At 34.7% G+C, this 22,315-nt stretch overlaps 1 protein-coding gene across 1 annotated transcript in view; it reads right to left on the reverse strand.

Moving 5' to 3' along the window:
• Positions 1-22,315, reverse strand: part of LOC126979707 (mushroom body large-type Kenyon cell-specific protein 1) — a 260,963-nt gene that overhangs the window by 151,017 nt on the left and 87,631 nt on the right. The window contains exon 2 of the mRNA XM_050829175.1: positions 14,215-14,326. Coding sequence (XP_050685132.1) covers positions 14,215-14,308 — 94 coding nt within the window. The 5' untranslated portion in view covers positions 14,309-14,326. The remainder of the gene's footprint in view (positions 1-14,214; positions 14,327-22,315) is intronic.

A 22,315-nucleotide genomic window follows, 5' to 3' on the forward strand; every position in this document is an offset into this window, starting at 1 on the left:
GATCTCTCGGGTTCCGTCCGAGCGCTCTTACCAACTGACCGTTCGTTTGTTGCGGTGAGTACACGATTGTATCCTTAAAAAATGAGTGTTTCATAAAAACGAAGGAAATTGAAAACATTTTCTAAAAAATTTTGTGCATTATTACTAAACGGGCTGACAGATATGATTGAAGAAGACCATTTTTTAGATGACATTCTCATTTTCAATGTGTTGATTATTGGACAGATAAAACGCGTGGTTACTGGACAGTTTGGCGCTAGTGACTGGCGTTTACAGGCGCGAAGTGTTTATACGAATCCAGTGCTACTGGCACGAGCTACGCGGCGTGAGGGGGGCGGTCACTGGATTGAAAATATCAGCGCTGTAATCAAGATCCTGGACTGGATTGAAACATGTTAGCATTAACTCAGTGCTGATTCAGTGCCGTAATCCAGTGCTGCTGGCGCCAGCTACTGTATCAATGTAAACCAGCCTTACACTCTAATGTTGTGATTATGAAGACCTTAAGCGCCTTAATAATACTGATAGCAAAGTTGTACTGCTTCTTTACTATTCCTACTAGACATATCGTTATCTTTAAGTTCTCCATATATCTGAAGTAGTAGTGGATTTATAATGAGTCTGTCACTCATGACAGTGGAGTGGCGTGACCATCTCTCTGCTTCTTCTCACTTTCCCGTAGGTTTCCGGCGTCAGTAACGTTCAGCAAACATACTAATGCTTCTATGGTTTGTGGTGGCTTTAGTTATATTACGGTTTCTCTTACTTTTCTTTTGTTTCGCCTCGGCAGGTTTGGAAATTTCCTTACGCCACTTGATTTCATTAATGCTGTTGGTCATCCGTGCTTGAATATATATATGATTGTGTTATTTTGTAGCTCTTCTTAACTCTTTCTCTCTTGCAACACCAAAACCAGAAGAGCATAGCCGGCCTTTTATGTATGAATACGCTCTTTTTTTGACAATACCCATATCGTATGAACCTGGAATGGCGACACAAGAAACTTCACCTTACAGTGCGATTTTTAAACGGAAGAAAGAAGAAATCCACACAGCGGGAGAAATCTGTACATTCAGATGACGAGAGTGATATTTAAGTATAATTTTGTGTGTTCTCTCGATTCGAGATCACTCAGTTCACTCAGTTCTGTCACAGCTTGTCAGTATTCTCGTCGTAAAAATATGTAACGGCGTTCAGTTTCGCGGTCACTTGGAAGAGAAGGTGAAATTGGCATCTATAAAGCTTGGTGTAAGGCGAGACATTGCTTCACTTTTACGGCCGTTCCCAATATACTATCTACAGATAGAGATAAATTACTACCTTCTACTGTCAGTAATTAGCTGTCAATAATCTGAAGCTGTCCCAATATACCCGATAAGTCATTCTTACCGCCTTATATTGGGACGCGTGAATTGCAATTTCCATACAAACTTCTATCCCTGTTAAGCTATACGTCGTCCCATTGACAGACAGCGTGTACGGATAAGGTGAGTTACCGTCGATTAGTTTATTGGGACAGAAAAGTCAACGATAGTTACGATTTTTATCTCAAGTAAGCGATAGATTGAATATTGGGAACGGTCGTAAGCCACTGTCTTCAATAATTATATAATGCGTAATGTACGTCAAAATGCAAAACGCCACTCGCATAATATTAAATTCTGGCATTGTATAATAAGCCTATCTACAGATAGAGATAAATTACTACCTTCTACTGTCAGCAATTAGCTACCAATAATCTGAAGCTGTTACAATATTACCGATAAGTCGTTTTTATCGCCTTATATTGCAATTTCTATACAAACTTCTATCGCTGGTAAGCTATACGTCCTCCCATTGACAGACAGCGTGTACGGATAAGGTGAGTTACCGTCGATAAGTTTATTGGGACTGAAAAATCACCGATTGTTACAATGTCTGTCTCAAGTAGGCCACAACCGGAGATGGATAATTATTGGGAACGACCGTTAGATATCTCTTAAACTCTGGTATTGTGGATGTTCATGGGTGCTTGCACCACTTTCCATCACGTGAGTGTTATTGTCGTTTGCCCCCTCTCATATGAAATAGTTATTTATGCAACTGTTGTGTAATAAGGGGTATTAAAACACGAATGTGTGTTTTAATACCTAATTATCAACAGTTGCATACAAGACTTTATCTACACAAAGAATATGAATCCTCTAAAAGATTCTGAAACAGTTAGCTTACTGCTAACATTAAAACACCAGTCCTAGTTACTACTAGTTAGGTTACTACCTAATATCATTCATTACTGATTATATACAAATAAAATAAGTATTAATGAAACAATTATTTATTTTAGTATTAATTTACATTTTGCATAGTGCAATAATTAAAATTCACTTGAATATAATGTTCTATTGAAGCGTTTACAATGAATCGCTCAGTTTTTGTAAACTAAACAATAAAAATGGCGGGGATTCGAATGACCTACTTTTTTTTACGGCGCGCGACGTTCTGGTAGTGTGGAACGCGCGTAAACGAAAATGTTCTTTTTTTGAAATTCATACAGATACCATGCATCGAGCAATAAGAATGTGGCTGTCTGTTAAAACTCTTTGAGCATGAAGGGATTGAAAAAAAAATATAGGAGTGTTGTTATGAAATTCAGTACAACATTACAACACTCGTTTGGATGATGTAATGGTTATTAGAACATTGGGTGTTTTAATGTTGGCAATAAGCTAACTGTTTCAGAATCTTTAATAGAGGATTTAAAGCATGGGTAAGATAAAAGTCTCTAGCATTGCATCATTGCCCGATTAGATCTCAATGAATGATTTTTTACTATGACGTTATGTAACAGGCCCCGATCAACAAATCCCCATGTTTGCATATCAAGTGGATCCCATATAAATCCCCATACAGTCAGTTAGTCAGATAACCAGAAGATATAAAGTCGTAGTGGACATTTAAGCCCCTTTATTTGCCATCAATTGTTGCCTCGTAACGGTTTTCCGATTTTTTCGGTACACAAAACTGTTTTAAAGCGTTATTTATGATGCGAATGGTTCGAAATGGTGCTGGATTTTATTGTAAATTGCATTACCTAACCATTCTGGGTTATATTTTCTTTGTATAAACTTTTTTTTATGGTTAACTGGGGCAGTCGGGTTACAAGTCACTGGATTGTAAGTGATAAGCGAAACTATATTATTATTAATTCAAATTGATCCAAACAATTTGTTGTTTTAAAAGTGGTAACCCTCACTCACTTCTAGGATTAATACATAAATAAAATTTTAAAACAAAATATTATGAACCATGCGAGATTCGAACCCACGACCTACCTGTCTGTGGTAACGAACCTCCCAAACAGATGGAGCAGATTTTTATCGTTTTTCATATTTTGAATAATTAAGAAAAGAGACTCAAGTGGTTCTTAGCTGATATATACTCAAAGTTATTGTTAATACTTGTGCTAAATTAAGAAAAACTCAATTATTAAATAAAAAAAAATGCAAAAGAATAATTTGTAAATATATTTTATTTATTTTTATAATGTAACTGATTATTACTGAAATATTGTGGCAATTGGCAGCGCTACGATAGGCTCCTTGTCTTAAATATTTAGTAGTTTTAGAATTTTCATTTAAACGTAGATCAAAATTATTTATTTCAATTCAGTATTGATCATAATAATATTGACACTTTTTACACAAATTATCTTGCCCCAAACTAGGCATATATAGCCTGTGTTATGGGTTGCAAGACAACGATATATTTAATACAATATACTTACTTATACATAGATAAATACATATAAACATCCATGACTCGGAAACAAACATCCATATTCATCATATAAATGCTTGCACCTACCGGGATTCGAGCCCGGGACCTCTAGCTTAGTTGGTAGGATCGCTAACTACTCGGCCATACAGTCGTATTAATGGAAGTTTAAAGATGTAAAACAAACTTACCTATCAATGCAATGAGATTTTATATTTATAATACAGGTCTTCTTATGTTTAGCTTTTGTTATACATTCACGAAATCAACTTAATTCATTTAAACATAATTTCTAAAAATCTGTAGATAATATTGCGTCACTTTAGTCTTATAAATTTAGCCCATATCACATGCGTTTATTTTTCTCATATAACTAACTTAGCAGTTAATTACTTCTGGGTTCGAAATAAATAAATAATAATTAAATATATTACGTACAAAATCAACCAATAATTAATTCATTACAAAGATATTATAATATGCTTATTATATTCTACAAAAACTAAAAACTTCAAAAATAATATATATTTTTTTATATTTGAATATTAGACAATAGCTTAAATTTAAGTAAATCACGTTAAGTTTGATAAAATGTAGAAATTTATCATCATTAAAGAATTTCTATGATTGTGTTGATAAATCTTAATAGAAGTGTCATGGGTATGTACAGTTTTATAATTTTTTCACGTAAATCATAACAAGAACAGACATTAGAATTTAAAAAAGCTTTTACTTTTAAAAATAAACAAACCAGCTAAATGAGAAAAAGCTACAACACTGTGTTGCTAAAATTTAAATTCACAAAAATGCAACAGAAAACAAAACAAAATCTTCGAACTTCCTTAAGACTTTTCCGGAAGACGCCATGACACTTTTTTCGTCGCCAATCTAAGATGGCGCTTCAAAGCCGCTTAAAACAAAAGAAGCGATCGACCCCGCCCAATATTAGCCGAAAAAAAAACACAAAAAAAAATTCGAATTTCAAAATTTAAAATTCGAACACAGTTTGTTCCCTAAATTGAAGTAACGTAATCCTGCAAAGCGAGCATGCAAAACTAACAAGTACATTTACCGGGAACGGCATCAACCACTTGTTGCAGAACTCCGCAGCTGTTAAACTTTGAATTCGCCACAATTATTCACTCGCGGACGAAACAAATCTTAACCTAATTCCGGACTTATCGAATTTAATTCGACTAATTCAAACTACGGACTTTAACAGGAACATTTAATAAAGGTTAACAATTAAATCGATAGCACCTACAATCGCTTATCACTACACATCACTAACGTCTTTAAGTCGAACACACTTAGGGCTTACTTATAAGAAACGTGACAAAGTCCGAAAAATTAAAAAAGGAACTGTTTCCAAAACCGTTACAGTTGAAAGCGGATTCGTATTACGAACTTGAAAGTCAATCGCGGCGCTTTAAATTTAGATCTGAGAATTTTTGAATTTAGAATTTAGTAATTGCGGAGAGAAGTTGCATTAGTGCACGCCGGCCTCGATGCAACAGGTTGTTTGGTCGTGGTACGTTAAGACGCATGCGTACTTGTGACTTCCAATGCAATCCTCTACAATGGTGTCAGAATTTATTTTACAACAAAATATTTTTCACATTCACACACATAGCTTATGTCTATAAAACCGAATCATTTATTAAGCTGATGCATTTTACATATTTAATTTAACAGAGACATAATACGTACATGATAATAAATCGATTTTTATAACTCTGATTATAAATCAAAAAACAGAAGCCCTTAAAACTGAATTAAGTACTACTAAAAATATTGTGACAAACAACAAAAAGAATGAATGTCTCATAATTCTGCGACCATTGTAGAACAGCCATGCATTTCCTACACCATAGCGTGATGTAGAATTAGGTATACAGCCTTTATCTTAGATACGACGCAATCCAGACACTGAGCTACCACAATTATAGATACCGTAGATCGATAATTATTCGCTTTCGGAGGCTACACTTTTTAAAGTTCAGTTTTTATGAGTGTTGATAACCAGTTTATATGAGTTTTTGATAACTAGTTCAGTAATTTGATGAGTTTTAATGAGTTTTATATCCAGATGTCTCCAGGCATTGTATTTTTATGGAAATGTATGATTTATGATTGTGATCCACATACCGCGACCCTTCTTTCAATACCAGTGGAAGGCTCCTTTGCACAGGATGCCGTCTAGATTATTGGTACCACAACGGCGCTAACGTGAAGCAGCAATGTGTAAGCATTACTGTGTTTCGGTCTGAAGGGCGCCGAAGCTAGTGATATTATCGGGCAAATGAGACTTTACATGTTAAGGTGACGAGTTTTTCAAGAATCCTGAGTAGCACTGCATTGTAATGGGCAGGGCGTATCAATTACCATCAGCCGAACGTCCTGCTCGTCTCATCCCTTATTTTCATAAAAAAATATTGATAGTTAGTAAGAATTGAAAAAAATAAACATAATATATATTAAGCTATCTTATATTTTCCTATATCTATATTAATCTGTCCGTCCGTTTGACTGTTAGTGGTATGTAAAGATACAGCCGAAATTTAGACAGATTGTATATTACTGTTGTCGCTATTAGAAAGAAACACAGGAGCGTTGCCTGCTTTTCCCACAGTATAAGAAACCTCATGACAATTGAAAGCGTCAAAACGAAATATCAATTTGTAATGTTTTTAAAGTGATACCCCTCACTTCTAGGATTAATTATTGCACAAATAAAACCGAAAACAAAATTTTAGGAAGGATGCAGGACTCGAACCCGCGACCTCTCGCGTTCCGTGCTAGCGCACTTCCAACTGTGCCAACCGTTCGAGTCCCGCATAGTTAATAAAATTTTGTTTTCAGTTTTATATGTGAAATATCACTATTATATTAGTGATGCAACTCTGGGAGAGTATTAGTTATTTATGCAACTGTTGTGTAATAAGGGGTATTTAAACACGAATGTGGGCTAATAACAGTGTCATATGAGTGTTTTAATACCTAATTATGAACAGTTGCATACAAGACTTTATCTACACTCATAATATGAATCCCCTATAAAAGATTCTGAAACAGTTGGTTTACTGATAACATTAAAAAAGCCAGTCCTAGTAACCATAATATCATCCAAAGGAGTGTTATTATGAAAACCACAATGAAAACGGATGGTATATTGTTAAATTGTGAATATCATTACAACACTCGTTTGGACGATGTAATGGTTATTAGGACATTGGTTGTTTTAATGTTGGCAATAAGTTAATTGTTTTAGAATCTTTAATAGAGGATTTAAAGCATGGGTGTAGATGAAAATATTAACACCACTGCGAATATACAAAAATGTAAAAAATATATAAAGTTACCTTTACTGGGTGGAGTCAATTAATATAGGATTTATCTAGCTATATTGATAAAACACCAAACAATAATTAGTACAAAGCCTTAAAATTGAGAATTTATCAAATTGGCAGCAATTTAATTCCATGAATAAGGTTTTATTTCACGGATTAGGGACGACGCGAGGAATTTTCCGGTAGCTAAGTAATGAAGTTAGGTCTGGACGGGAGCTCACAAGTTAGTAATTACTAAACCTGAGCATACTATAATTGGAGTTTCAAGCGTATTTACTGACTCTTGGCCCAGTGGTAGTTATCTTAGTAATAGGACGTGGTTTCCTGCAGTCTGATGCAGTGCCAATTTAAAATAGTAAAAAAATAATGTATGAAAGAAAAATATATTTAAAAGGTTTTTTAAACCTTCGAAAATATTTATTTTCGTAGTGTTCGCAGCAACCAGATTGGGAATGGAGAGATCTAACCCTCAGCCTATCTTCTAATATATAAAATTCTCGTGTCATAGTGTTAAACTTTGAACTCCTCCGAAACGGCTTGACTGATTCTCATGAAATTTTGAGTGCATATTGGGTAGATCTGAGAATCGGACAACATCTATTTTTCATCCCCCTAAATGTTAAAGGTGGTCCAAACACTGGTTGTTTGATTATGAGTCAACATTAAAAAATACATACAACTTCAAATTTTCACCCATCTACGATCAACAGTTACTTTTGTATCGCGATTTTAATATCGGCAATACAACGTTTGCTGGGTCAGCTAGTCTTAATATATAAATCCAGTGTCCTGATGTTTGTTCCCAGTGAACTCCTAAACTATTGAACGGATTTCAATGGGTATTATTACTTCATGGATTGCAGTTTAGTCTGACTTGAGAGATAGGATAGTTTTTATTTCAATTTGGTTATAATTATTTTTATTTCGAATTTTTGTTTTGTATAGACTTAATATTTTCTATGAGAGAATCTATTGACGCACGGTTTGACAGTTCTGCTGTGAAACAATTTCATTATAACAACAGGGAGTATATTTTAGGAATTAATTCTTGATGTTATGAAATATTATTGACAACTTCATTAGTTTATTTAATACTAGCTGACCCGACAGACGTTGTACTGTACATAATAAGTAAAACACTGTTTTATAGGAATTTGCCATTAATAATTTCAAAACATCAAGAATTATTTTGTAAAAAATGCTCCCTGTTGTTATAATGAAATTGTTTCACAGCAGAACTGTCAAACCGTGCGTCAATAAATTCCCTCACAGAAAATATGTCCATAAAAAACAAATATTGGAAATAAAAATAATTATGGGTCCCAAATCGAAATAAAAAGTATCATATCTCTCAAGTTGGACTAATCTGCATTCCATGAAGTAATCCCCATTTAAAACCGTGCATTAGTTTAGGAGTCCATCGCGGACAAACCACGTGTCACGTCATTTATATATATTAAGATGTGCAGAACAACGTCTGTCGGATGAGCTAGTTAAATAATAAACTTTATTGTATGATAGGTATTATATTGTAACCATATTTTTATGAAAAAAAAGAAGCGCGCTGAGTTTCTTGCGCCCGTTCTTCTCAGGTCTTAGGCATATTTTTTCGATTTGTTGTTTAGTTTAATGGGTGGTAATTTTTTTTCAATACCTAAGTGATTTCATATCCCATTTTCAATCAAAATATTTGAATTTGAATACCGATCATTTGTTAACTATATCTTGAATCTCTGAATTGACTTCCAGAATCAGTTCTTGATAAAGGAATTTCCTCTTAACCTACAGTCAGCGTCACATAATGCGCGCTTAATTTATTTTCTTTAGAAACGGTATAACTTTAAGCATCTGGGTAATCATTTATTCAAACAAAACAAATCTTATAACTGTACTAGTGGAACCGACAGACGTTGTCCTGTACACACGTCTTAAATTTGAAAAATCGGTCCAGCCGTTAGGAGGAGTTCACTAACATACACATGAGCAGGAGAATTATATTATATGGACGGAATTGGGAATCTAAACCAAACTCAAATTCATCTGAAGACACACACCAATCTCAAATTCACTGGAACAACTAAAAACTTCATCAAAATCGGTCCAGCCGTTTAGGAGGTAGTTCAATTGTGAATCTAAACCATCCTCGAATCCCCATGAACTCACACAAAAATTTCATCAAAATCGGCCGTCTAGGAGGAGTTCAGTGACACATGACACGCCCACAAGAAATATATATATAAAGATTTTCAAAACTATGACTAGGTACATAAAATTAAAACTATCATTACGGGGAACCGTACCAAGAATACTGGCAGCATTTCCGCGTTGTATATATATTGTTGTATGTATATGTATTGTTGATTTCTTTACAGGCCTTGAAATTACATTGAGGGTACTTTCTATCTCTGTATTGTTGATTTCTTTACAGGTCTTTAAATTAAATTGAGGGTACTTTCAATCTCTGTATTGTTGATTTCTTTACAGGTCTTTAAATTAAATTGAGGGTACTTTCTATCTCTGTATTGTTGATGTCTTTACAGGTCTTGAAATTAAATTGAGGGTACTTTCTATCTCTGTATTGTTGATTTCTTTACAGGTCTTTAAATTAAATTGAGGGTACTTTCAATCTCTGTATTGTTGATTTCTTTACAGGTCTTTAAATTAAATTGAGGGTACTTTCTATCTCTGTATTGTTGATGTCTTTACAGGTCTTGAAATTAAATTGAGGGTACTTTCTATCTCTGTATTGTTGATTTCTTTACAGGTCTTGAAATTAAATTGAGGGTACTTTCTATCTCTGTATTGTTGATTTCTTTACAGGTCTTGAAATTACATTGAGGGTACTTTCTATCTCTGTATTGTTGATTTCTTTACAGGTCTTTAAATTAAATTGAGGGTACTTTCTATCTCTGTATTGTTGATGTCTTTACAGGTCTTGAAATTAAATTGAGGGTACTTTCTATCTCTGTATTGTTGATTTCTTTACAGGTCTTGAAATTAAATTGAGGGTACTTTCTATCTCTGGATTGTTGATTTCTTTACAGGTCTTGAAATTAAATTGAGGGTATTTTCTATCTCTGGATTGTTGATTTCTTTACAGGTCTTGAAATTAAATTGAGGGTACTTTCTATCTCTGACTACAAAAATACTAGTCTTTTTATGTAGTTATGTTTAGAAATGTCAATTTTTTTTTGTTTGTCATGCTTCTCTACATTGCTGTCTAACAGTAAGACGACTTATAGATTCAAAAACATGGACCTATGGTACCTATATATTATATTTTGTCGAAGTTGGGCAAATAGACCAAGCTATCGATGTCACCGACTGACCAGGAAGTCTACTCGCAAAATCGACAACGATACATTCGGAACGATACGACAATACTCCAAATATATCGCAACTACCCTACTCTGACAAATTTTCGAATTCCTTATCGTTTATCGTAACCATAGACTAATATTTTGATTTTTTTACGATGTTAGTGTGAATGAATTATGTGCAAACCTTGAAAAACTAAATATTATCTGTGCTATCTATGTCGCTGTTAAGTGTCAAAAGTCAAAACATTAGACGCAAAGGACTATGCCCGACTCTCGATTATATTAATTTTAGGAGTAGGCCCCCAGATTCGCTATCTTATATCCAAAGTACCTATTGTTAATCTGGTATATGTCTAGATGGTCATTTCGGTTTCAGGTTATATGATATTTAAAATACTGGAAAAATAAAATGGCCGCATAACTAGTGACGTTCTAAAAGCAATAAACGCTAACATTTTTTATTTGTACAGCCCCATCTTCACTTCCGACAGTGCTGCCAAACTTCCAGCACTCGCAACTCCACGCAATATATTACTGTTAAGATGTACGCTGCACTAGAAGTGACTATTTTCAAACCTTATTATAGCATCGGGCTTAAGGAACCTGAAAATGAGACAGGGAGGATAATACACGAGATGGTCAGACGATAACAGGCAAGACATGGGCTAGGATAGCTTAAGATATAAAAGAGTGGAAGAAATAGGCAGAGGCCTTTGTCAATAGACAAACAGATAATTTCAGATTTAGTTAAAGTTAGTAAATATATATGTAAATTCTACTATCTGAAGAAAGGCTTATATTATTATTGTTATTGCCTTATCTTTTCACACCAAAAAATATTTATTTAGGTTCATAAATGATAAAATTACTACAGAACTATATAAAATTCATCACCTATCACAAGTTCGGAAAAGTTACGATGAAGGCAACATAAAATAATTTATCGTCAGTTATTTGCAATATATTATAATGTAGTAAATTTTGCAAGATTATTCATAATAGAGTATAATATTGTCTTCTGTTTTCTGTTTTGATCTTTCGCCATAAAACTTACATTTTTATATTTTCGTCTATGTATCTTTTTTGCTGTATTTTAAACCATGTCTTTTTGTTATGTAAATTAAAAGTACACTAGCTCAAACAAGACCTTCTTTGAAATAGCCTAGCAACTCAAATCTTCAATTTATAAAAGGAAGCGTAATTATTTTTACTAACACCAGCAAAAGCTCCATAACTTAATAAAACCTTCTGAGAAATATGAATTTATTTAATATTATGGTTAACGCCATGTCTTGAATACGTCCTAATTAGGACGCAGTTTGACAGTAAAGTTGTTAACGCTTACGCACAAGTGACAAACATTAGCTGTCTTTTTCTGTATTTTATTCCTAAAATCAAGCCACCCTTTTCATATTATTTCATAATATCAGTGTGGTGCACGGAATACTTTTTTTATTTGATCGTTTGTCATTCTCTATAATATCGGAGTTCAATCTAGTATCTATACATCTTTGTTTTCCTAAACGTAGGTAGTTTTACGTGAGCCTAAAACTCTGTAGACAAACATAATATCAAAACAAGTTGATATGTTTTAATGTTCTCGCAGTAAATACAGCTTCAACTCGTCTAATAAATAGTTTGCAACGCTCCTAATGTTTGCAATTAAGTTTTAAATTAGTATTTTAGTAGTTGGTAATAATGGCGGAAGACAATATCAATCTACCCTCTTTACAGTCTTTAGTACTATTTTTATTACAATACAGGAGTACCGATTAGTATATCGGTTAAATTTCCTTAAATTATGTAAAAAGCCCGGTTAATATAGTTATAAGTGTACTCTTTCTCACTCACACCCAAATACTATAGATACCTACACATGTCAATCCAAGAACGGGATAGCTTTTTCCCTACCGCTTCAAAATTAAATATTTTCCGCTTAATAATTTTTTACTAGCACTTCGAGAAAGAAGTAATGGCAAAAAAATCTGTATTTTCCCAGCGAACAAACTATAGATATTTTATAAGTGTCGTATATAAATTCATACTATAATCTTCAGTTGAGTAAAACTATTTAGGAAAAGGATCGGGGACCCAGTGCTCTGTGAACGGCTGGATCACTTGGCGTTGCGTAGAGACGTCGCTTCATTGTGTGTCTTCTACCGCATTTATCACGGGGAGTGTTCCGAAGAGCTGTTTAACCTGATTCCTGCCGCCGAATTCCACCTTCGCACGACACGCCACAAGTAAGGATATCATCCTCACCATCTGGATGTGTGGCGGTCCTCCACAGTGCGGTTTTCAAGGAGCTTTCTTCCACGTACTACAAAGCTGTGGAATGAGCTTCCTTGTGCGGTGTTTCCGGGACGATACGACATGGGTACCTTTAAAAAAAGCGCGTACACCTTCCTTAAAGGCCGGCAACGCTCCTGTGATTCTTCTGGCGTTGCAAGAGATTGTGGGCGGCGGTGATCACTTAACATCAGGTGACCCGTACGCTCGTTTGTCCTCCTATTCAGTAAAAAAAAAGGATTTTTTTAATTAAATCTATCTATTTTATATAGATACCTTCAACTCTTGAATCTTTTATAATATATTTTACGGAGTCTACTAGATTTTTTTTGACTCTGTATATAAAATACAAGCCCTTGGTTGAAAGTCCCAAATAAATCCAAAGCAAAACATGGTGCTTTAAATAGATGCACAGGACTAGTGATGATGGAGATACGCTTTATATGTCCTCTGCCCCAAATTGAGAGGTTACAGGAACTTACCCTATTTAAAACTTAAGTCCTAAAGAATCATTAACAAAAAAATTTAAAAAAGTTTAACCTTTTAACAGTTGCCTCTTAATATATTCTTGATAATGTTATGTATGTACATAGGCATATAAGCGAATTTTCTAGAATCTGTGATAATCACAACATTGGCATATTCGTCTAAGTCGAATAAGCCTTTTGGGGGCGATATTCTTCAACATGATCCCAGAAAATGATGAAAGCAAATGTATTACGTAATTAAAATTAATTGTTAAAAGACATTTATGTGGTGAATATCAATATAACATAAATGACTTTCTGAAACCGCATGCTGGCAATGGAGTGATTGCCATCAAGGTATTTAAATTATAAATTCAATAAATTAAATTATTTTATGAAAAAAAAAAGAACCCCACTGAGTTTTTGGGCCTGTTATTCTCAGGTCTGAGGCATAAATTTTTGAATGCGTGGTAGTTTTCAACTCATTCAAACTCTTGTTTTTCCCATATTTTTGTATGCTGCAAGACGTGGACTATGCGACAAGGCAAGAAAATTTATGCTCTGGAGATGTGGTGCTGGAATTTACTGGGAATTTCGTATCAACGTCTCCATTCTCCAAGAACTTGCCATAAAACAACATCTTTCCGTGTTAGTACAGAATACTAAGTTCTTCGGACCGCCCCCAACGGACTTCCCCGAGAGAGATTGAGTCCATCGAGCGCCTTGTCGTGCAGGGCAAAGTATGGAGGGTGAGGAAGGTCGCTCATGCGATGAACCGACCAAATTAAGTCTTCTGTGGGCGGTCCAAGGAACAACTGTACCAGGCTGTTAGCCAGCAGGGAAAAGTGGCGAATGCTCGTAAGCCGAATCACATCTTCCCCAGAAGGTGTCACTTCGTGATGACCACAACCGTCCTGCCAAGAGTGCCACAAAGAAGAAGGTAGTTTTTGACATTGAGTAAAAGTATTTGAATTTGAATGCGTAGCATTATCCCACTGTTGTAGCTATGAAGTATTAATATTAGCCACTTACCGAGTATGTAGACCATGTTCTTGGTCCAGCGCTGTAGTTCCTTGCGAATCGCGCGTCGTTCCTGTTGACAACGCACGAACGAACACTCCGCCATCTCATACACTCGGCAACCCTAGCAACAAACAAAACATTACACACTGATATTGTTTAACTGTGACGCTCTTGCAACTTTTATTATAGGCCGGGTCAATGGAGAAAAGAATCTAAAATGACGTCGCATACTATTCTTCCTCAGACACTGAAAAGAAGAACAAACGGGCGTACAGGTCACCTGGTGTTAAGTGATCACCACCGCCCACATTCTCTTGCAACACCAGAGGAATCGCAGGAACGTTGCCGGCCTTTGAGGAAGGTTTATTCATTAAGGGCGCGCTATTTTTTAGCCATTTCGTATTGCCCCGGAAACACCGCACAAGGAAGCTCATTCTGCAGCTTTGTGGTATGTGAAAGAAAGTTCCTTGAAAACCGCACTGTGGAGGAATGCCACACATCTAGATGGTGGGGATGATATCCTAATTTGTGGCGTGTTGTGCGAAGTTGCAATTCGGCGGCAGGAACCAAAATCGAAAACAGCTCTTCGGAGCACTTTAGTCACGCAGACTGAACTCACAAGTGTGGAACCGCAAGTACAAATCGACATTTTTTATTAGATATTTTTTTAATTAACAAGGCTTATAGACAAGGGCCAAAAACAGTATATGACAGCTCTTTAAATAATTAAACTAAGATCTTTCGTTTTAGAATTCAAACTAAGCCGTGTTTAGATTAAACACAAACTTTATATAAGATCGATATGATGAAAAAATGTTTTAAATATTAGGATGAACATTATTGCCTTGAAATGACGTCTCATAATTTTATCATTGACGCACTTTTACTCTAAACTATTCAGCCCGAAACTAGGTATCTGTAGGTAATACAATTGGTATATATACAATACAATTGGTATAATACATATTTAATAAATTATACATCCAAATAAAAAAATGCGTAGGTACTCTACATCCATGTCTCAAAAAAAGATTTATTATATTCATTCCTAGCACAAAAATTGCATTTTCCAGAATTTGAACCATTAGCATTAGTATTCAGAGACTTCATCCACTGGATCAAGAGTTCGTTTCATATATCTCAAATTCCTTAATAAAGGTAAAATTCGTCAGTAATTATTTAGTCTAACAATCCGTTACAAGACGTGTGAGTGGTATTACCAATATCAACCTCTCGCTCACACAGATAAGTTGAATGAACTATGTCCAAATGAGTAATTTTGGAGTATATGTAATTTTTTCTGCTGTTTAAAGAATGTTTTAAATTGTCCCATCACAAACGTAGGCAAGCTTAAAGAAATTATGGAGTAAACAATGGTCATAAGTAGAATCAAAATCAAACCCACGATATTTGAGTTTAGTATTCCATGTTCCAAGAAATTCAATTGGTTAACTGAGGTACAGAGTCTGATTCGATAAGTTATGTTCGATTAATATCTGATCATTAAAGACCTTCGTTCTAGATTGTACATTTTATACAAACTAAACACGCTTTTGTCATTTTTTGTACTACCCACAAATTTAAGTATTTTTATCTACAACTACTTACACTTTAATTTCTGTGTTTTTATAAAGAATAAGTTTTCCAAGCTATTAATTAGTAATTGTAATTCTAAATTTAAATATTGCAACACAACGGCCACTAATGGAATCTCATTTGAAAAGATCCAATTACATTGAGAAAGTATCGACTACGCCGGTCAATGGCCCCGAGCTAACGGAATCTCGAAAAACCTCTCTCATCAAGGAACCCCCTAGCGCCAACACCCACCGAATATGCCCGAACCTCCCCAAATCTGGGCCCCGAATTCTTATTGCTGCGTTTACACCTAATAACTTACTGGCTCCAATCGACAAAAGTCACCAAATGATTTTTATATTGGTTATTATTCAGATAATATACCTTTTGATTTTGATCTTGTCATGCAGGAGTTAAGCAACTGTGGATGACTTGACTGTTATAACTATTTATTTTCAGAATTTACCTCTAAGTACGTTAAAGCATGACGAATTAAAATGAACTGGTTCGTTCATACATTATAAACTACAGTATACCTAATATTTATTTAGTATTATGCATTCAACCTGTATATTAATTAAATAGGTACATCAAAATACAATGTAAAATCTACTGGAGCGAGTAACTTGCATGCTAATAAGACGCACTAAACGCACCTCAATTTCGAACTCCAGACGAAGGGGGGAGGTGCTGGGGTATCGCGAAACTATTCTTATTTTAAAATCTCTCTCCACGGAATTATGCCACGGAGATTCTTATTTTAAAATATCACGCTCCACCGAAATTTTCTTACTTTTTTTTAAACCGTGGGGGCAAAGGCTCTTCCGAAATCCACCCGTCGCGTGCTGGCCACCAACAATTACTTCATTTTATTATTCAAGACGTCATAGCCGAGCGAATTTAAAAACGCCATTCGAAATATGAATGGAGCTAAAATTTTTATTCCTATTTATATGGTCAGGTTTATTTTCTCTAGTCGAGTCCTTTCAACGTTTATTCAGTAACAATCTGGCAATCCACGGGAAATGATAAAAATTAATTTAAGACATTAATTAGGCGCTTGGAGTTTCTTAGTGTTTAGGTAATTTTTAACGGTTAATTGGAATAAATTCGCTTTCTTAAGGACGGCTTCAGCTGAGTATAATAAAAGCGACCGCACACAATCTTTCTGGCAACACTGCCCCGAGCGGGCTTGAAATAAGAGTAGAATAACTGTCCATTGAGAAAGGGGTGACCCCAACCCTAATTAAAAACAGTAAAGCTAAAATTATGGTTTTGAGTTAGTCAATTGAAATTAATATTATTCTCGTTCAACGTCTGCTTATTTGGTTTGGCCATGGGTACTGGGGAGAGGATGATACTCTATCAAAGTTGATTGAGGTGATGAGAAAGGTCAGGTTAAGGAATATGAATAAGAGACTATGTTGTATGAAGGGGCTTATGGTACGTCGGAGGACACCAAAGAATTTTGTCAGGACCTTAGAAAATTAAGGCCTTTGATTTCTGCCGACACTACAAATAGATACTTTATTTTATTATCTATGGTATATAATACTAATGTATGTAAGTATAATATTAATAAAACCTCCAGATGTAAATAGAGACAAAAAATTGACAATGATGGAGATTGGCACAAAATTATCACCGCCACGTGAAGTTAGACCTTTTTGTATTAGCTGTTCTATTTTGTCTGTGAGTGAGGATTTGAATTTGGAACGTGTGATTCGTATTTGTCCGTTAATTTGAATGTGGAATTTTTATCGGGGCGTCTAGACTTTTAATGAAGCTGTCTACATTATATTAAACGTTCGAATCGATACTTTTTAATATTGTACAAATTTGAAGATTTTTATATAATGGCTTTCTAGAGTGAAAGATTTACGTATATTTATTACGATAGATAGACTATGTAGTAGGAAAGTACGGCAACGCTCCTGTGATTCCTATGGTGTTGCAAGAGATTGTGGGCGGCGGTGATCACTTAACAACAGGTGACCCGTACGCTCGTTTGTCCTCCTATTCCATAAAAAAAGTACCTATAGTTATCACACACGCATACACACATTATTGATTATAATAATTAAATTTTTAAAAAAAATTTTTTTTACAAAGGTGTGATTTAGTTACTAAAATGCATGAACATAAGTCAGGGCTTGGTGACTCCCAACGTAGCACAGATTTTCATTACCTACAATTTCAAGCAGCGGACTTTCACAATTCAAATTGTAACAAAACAAAAGTTATAAATTCAGAATTGCGAATTGAATTTCGAATTGAATTTCTAATTTAGAATACCATTTTCTTCTGAAATTAAAAATAAATCTCACACAACGTACATGCCGTAACTTGACTTTAAATTCATTACGAAATGTATTAGAATAATAATAAAATTTCAAATGCAATTTTAATGTACTTATGTAGTACAGGGAGCTTAGGACATGTAGACATATTATTGTCAAACGACTGAGTATCGAGCTATTAAGGAGTAAGGGATGACCTGAATTGAACTGAGCACAGACTTGTGATAAATAGAGCGCGCTCATTGCGTTGTTTTAATATGTTTTTACTTCTGCGAAACGATGCACACGGGTCTGTCTAATTTGGTGTTTATTTCTATCGATATATATTATTTTAATTGTTTCTTTTTGCTGTTACTATACATTAGAAACAAGATTATAATTCAAATGCTGTGAGCCTTCTTGAGTGTAAATTCTGCCAAGATTCGTCTTCAATCAATTCGACACGTGTTTCGCCTCTACACGAGGCATCCTCAGGCGATGATGACTCGCCAAATTCTGGCACGGGTCTTGTTGACGGAATTTTCACTCAAAAAGGCACACAACAATTAATTCTTTTTATTAGGGTGTGAGTTATGGGATTTTTTTATGTTTCTGTTTATCCAATGTCTGTTTTTGTAATTAAGAATATTCTTTTGTTATTCAGTAGATTTCTCGTGAAAAGCATCGTCATGCTCGCTTGTGGTGGGTGACTGGATCATCATGTTACCGGGAGGTATTTATGTTTTTTTTTTAAATTAAAATAACAATATTTTTGACTTGATTGGATTTGACGGGATACCAGTGAAAGCCTAGAAAACGAACCAGTAAGCAATGTTTATAACAAACTTAAACTCACATAACAACATTTTAATTATTAGATAAGTAATTATTATTCATGTTGTGTTCTACCAGCCAGCAGCATGCAGTATAAACAATAATTATTTGTGCAAATACAATCAGAAACAGATACACAGATTTGTTACACACAAAACTATTGTCTAAAACGAACCGTATTGCAATAGCATAAAGCACGAATTCCTTTTTTTTTTAAATATCGGTACTCTAAAATTTTACAGTATCTGCCAATATACAACCTTGGGAGCAGTCTATACGTTTACTAAGTCTACGGTCGAGACAGTGCCCTAAAAGCCTACATCCACCCATTTCAAACACAAATACCTCTACAACGCCTGCTCTCCTGTTACAGATACTTGTATTGTAATGGAAAATAGCTATATTATATTTAATTTAAACACTTTTAATTGAATTAGTTAGTATTTACTTATTATTTGTTTTATAATTGTTGAAGATGTACACAGTATAGACCAGTAAAATGTTGGTCTCGTTTTTTTTTATGAAAATAAGGGACCAGACGAGCAGGACGTTCAGCTGATGGTAATTTATACGCCCTACCCATTACAATGCGCACTGCGCTCAAGATAATTGAAAAACCCAAAAATTATGAGCGCCACTACAACGGCGCTCGTCACCTTGAGACATAAGATGTATAGGTCTCATTTGCCCAGTAATTGCACTAGCTACGGAGCCCTTTAGGCCGAAACACAGTAATGCTTACACATTACTGCTTCACATCAGAAATAGGCGCTGTTGTGGTACCTATAATCTAGCCGGCTTCCTGTGCAAAGGAGCCTCCCACTGGTAAAAAGATACATAGATAGAGATAGATTAAGGGCGTGAACTAACGCCAAAGCTAGTAATTTTAAGTCAATTCCTCGTTAGTTATTGACGAGACTTCAATAAAAAAATACAAGTAAGATTAAACTACGTCGTAAAAAATTAATGCATATTTATTTGTAACTTATGACTAGAACATTAGGTATGTTTATCAAGAGGCTATTCCGAAGGGCAAACTGAACCTAATTTCTTCCACTATTTTCCAGTATCGCACCACATCCTCCATATTTTCAAGGAATACTATTCCACGCGTACAACCAAACTGCAAACTTTGCAAAGGAGCCTCCCAATATTAGAATATTCTTTGTTAATTCTAATGTATAACTTTATGCCAATTTTATTTGTAAGGCCGTGCTTATTTTATATTAAAGATAGCTTATACTAAATTATATTATACACTAGCTGACCCGGCAAACGTTGTTTTGCCATATAAAGTATAATTCACGCGATAGTTTTATAAGTAATAAAATATTGCCTATATTATAGCCTGTACATCATTTTGTTCTATTGTCAATAGTTTTTGCAGCGCACGCAAAAACAGGTTTTCGATTTTACACCTTGTGTTACAAAATAGCAATTTTATTACGGATCCCTAATTTTGAAAAAAAAAACATAGCCTATAGCCTTCCTCGATAAATGGACTACCCAACACTGAAAGAATCATTCAAATCGGACCAGTAGTACCAGAGATTAGCGCGTTCAAACAAACAAACAAACAAACACTGCAGCTTTATATATTAGTATAGATAAATATAGATGAATAAAATATACAGTTTAACATAGATCCAATAAGCTGGCCGGACTCCTAACAGTTCAGTACTAAACAAAGATCCCCGCTACCAAATACGAATCACCTGTTGAACACCTCTCTTGTTTTGTACGTTTTAGTTTTGCGATGCCTCGACCGACTCACAAATGTTTGACACTATTTCGTCGCACATTTACAGCGGCCAGAAGTTTTGCTGTTGTGACTAATAACATCATCTGAGTGTTTCAGTAAGTGTCAGGAATTAATTAATGTTTTGGTTAAACTTGAGTTGCAAGCTACATAGTTTCAATTTAGTTTGACGACCCCTATAGCCCAGTGGATGCCCTGCCTATTCAGCTACGGGTCCCGGGTTCGTATCCCGTTAGGTGCAAACATTTATATGATGAATATGAATGTTTGTTTCCGAGTCATGGATGTTTATATATATTTATGTATGTTAAGGTAAGTATATTGTATTAAATATATCGTTGTCTTGTACCCATAGTACTTTATAAGTTATTTATTAATTTATAAGTTAAATATCATGCTTTCGAAAATCGATATCCAATTTACTTTTTAAGAAGCATTTGATATCAGAGAATAATTAGATATAGAAATCTTAGATATTTAATATATTCAAATTCAAAATAGTATTTAAAATCACTTAATGAACGTCAAAACCTACCACCCATTCGAAATAGTATGCCTCAAACCCGAGAAGAACGGGCGCAAGAAACTCAGCGGGTTTTTTTTTTAATAAAAATATGGATTGCAATGTAATACAGTATCGTACAATAAAAAATTATAAGTAAATAGCCTGTGGGTGTCCGCTCCATTCCCAGTCTGTGGTATACTTAAGAAAATTATTTATGTTATAATATAAATAACCTTTACCACACAAACGTTTTTTAATAATTGTATTTTATTATATATTTATTGACAAAAGTAAGTATAAAATAATATGAAAAACTTTCTTTAACTGCAATCAATGACAGATATCGGTACCTATTACGTACGTACGGTACGGATTTGATTTACTTAAGTTTTAAAGTAGTAGGCTTTAATGTGGAGTCTTTTGATTAGTTTCATCTATATAGGTTTATTACCAATGACAACAATTCATTCAGACAATGTTTATGAAGTTATACTTCTTAAGAGCGTTATGAGAAATGATGAGAGTGAAATTTTAAGATGCGCGCGCACCACTAAGTAACAGGGTGAAGTTGGTTCCTAAAATTTTCTGACGTTTGCGTCATTCGTTATATTTTTTTTGTTTCTTCGTCCATTATTAGGACAGGCGAAGGGTTCAAGCCCAAACAGTCGTATTCATAATTTAATAATTTATTGTCAGAGCCATCTTTGCAAGATTTTTCCAAAATTGTTCTTTCTAAAAAAGGAGGAATAAATCATTTTAATGATTTTTTCTTCGTTAGGCCAAAGAAGTATAACTTCTTGCGTGCGTACATATTGCATAAGTACACACACACTTTTTTAACTTGTTAACCATGATATCTCAGAAGACAGACATACCAGACATACATATTGGATGATATAACCCCAAAAACTAAGTATCAAAGGCCTTAAGTGTATCTATTGACCCAATTCTGCCACCGCGAAGAAGTTCCCCCCAAATGAACCGAGACACAACCTTACAGTTTATATAAGATGCTCGATTAATTACCACACCCACCCATAAAGGCTATCAAAATATAATCTAAAACCCCCCAAAGGGGGTCAAGGGGTAGCTAGTGCAATTTTACGTGCACCGCTGTATTGATTCCTAGCATTCTTTCACACAAGCGCAAGGGGA

This window comes from Leptidea sinapis, chromosome 4, assembly GCF_905404315.1.
Source record: "Leptidea sinapis chromosome 4, ilLepSina1.1, whole genome shotgun sequence".
In the NCBI taxonomy this organism is placed as follows: domain Eukaryota; kingdom Metazoa; phylum Arthropoda; class Insecta; order Lepidoptera; family Pieridae; genus Leptidea; species Leptidea sinapis.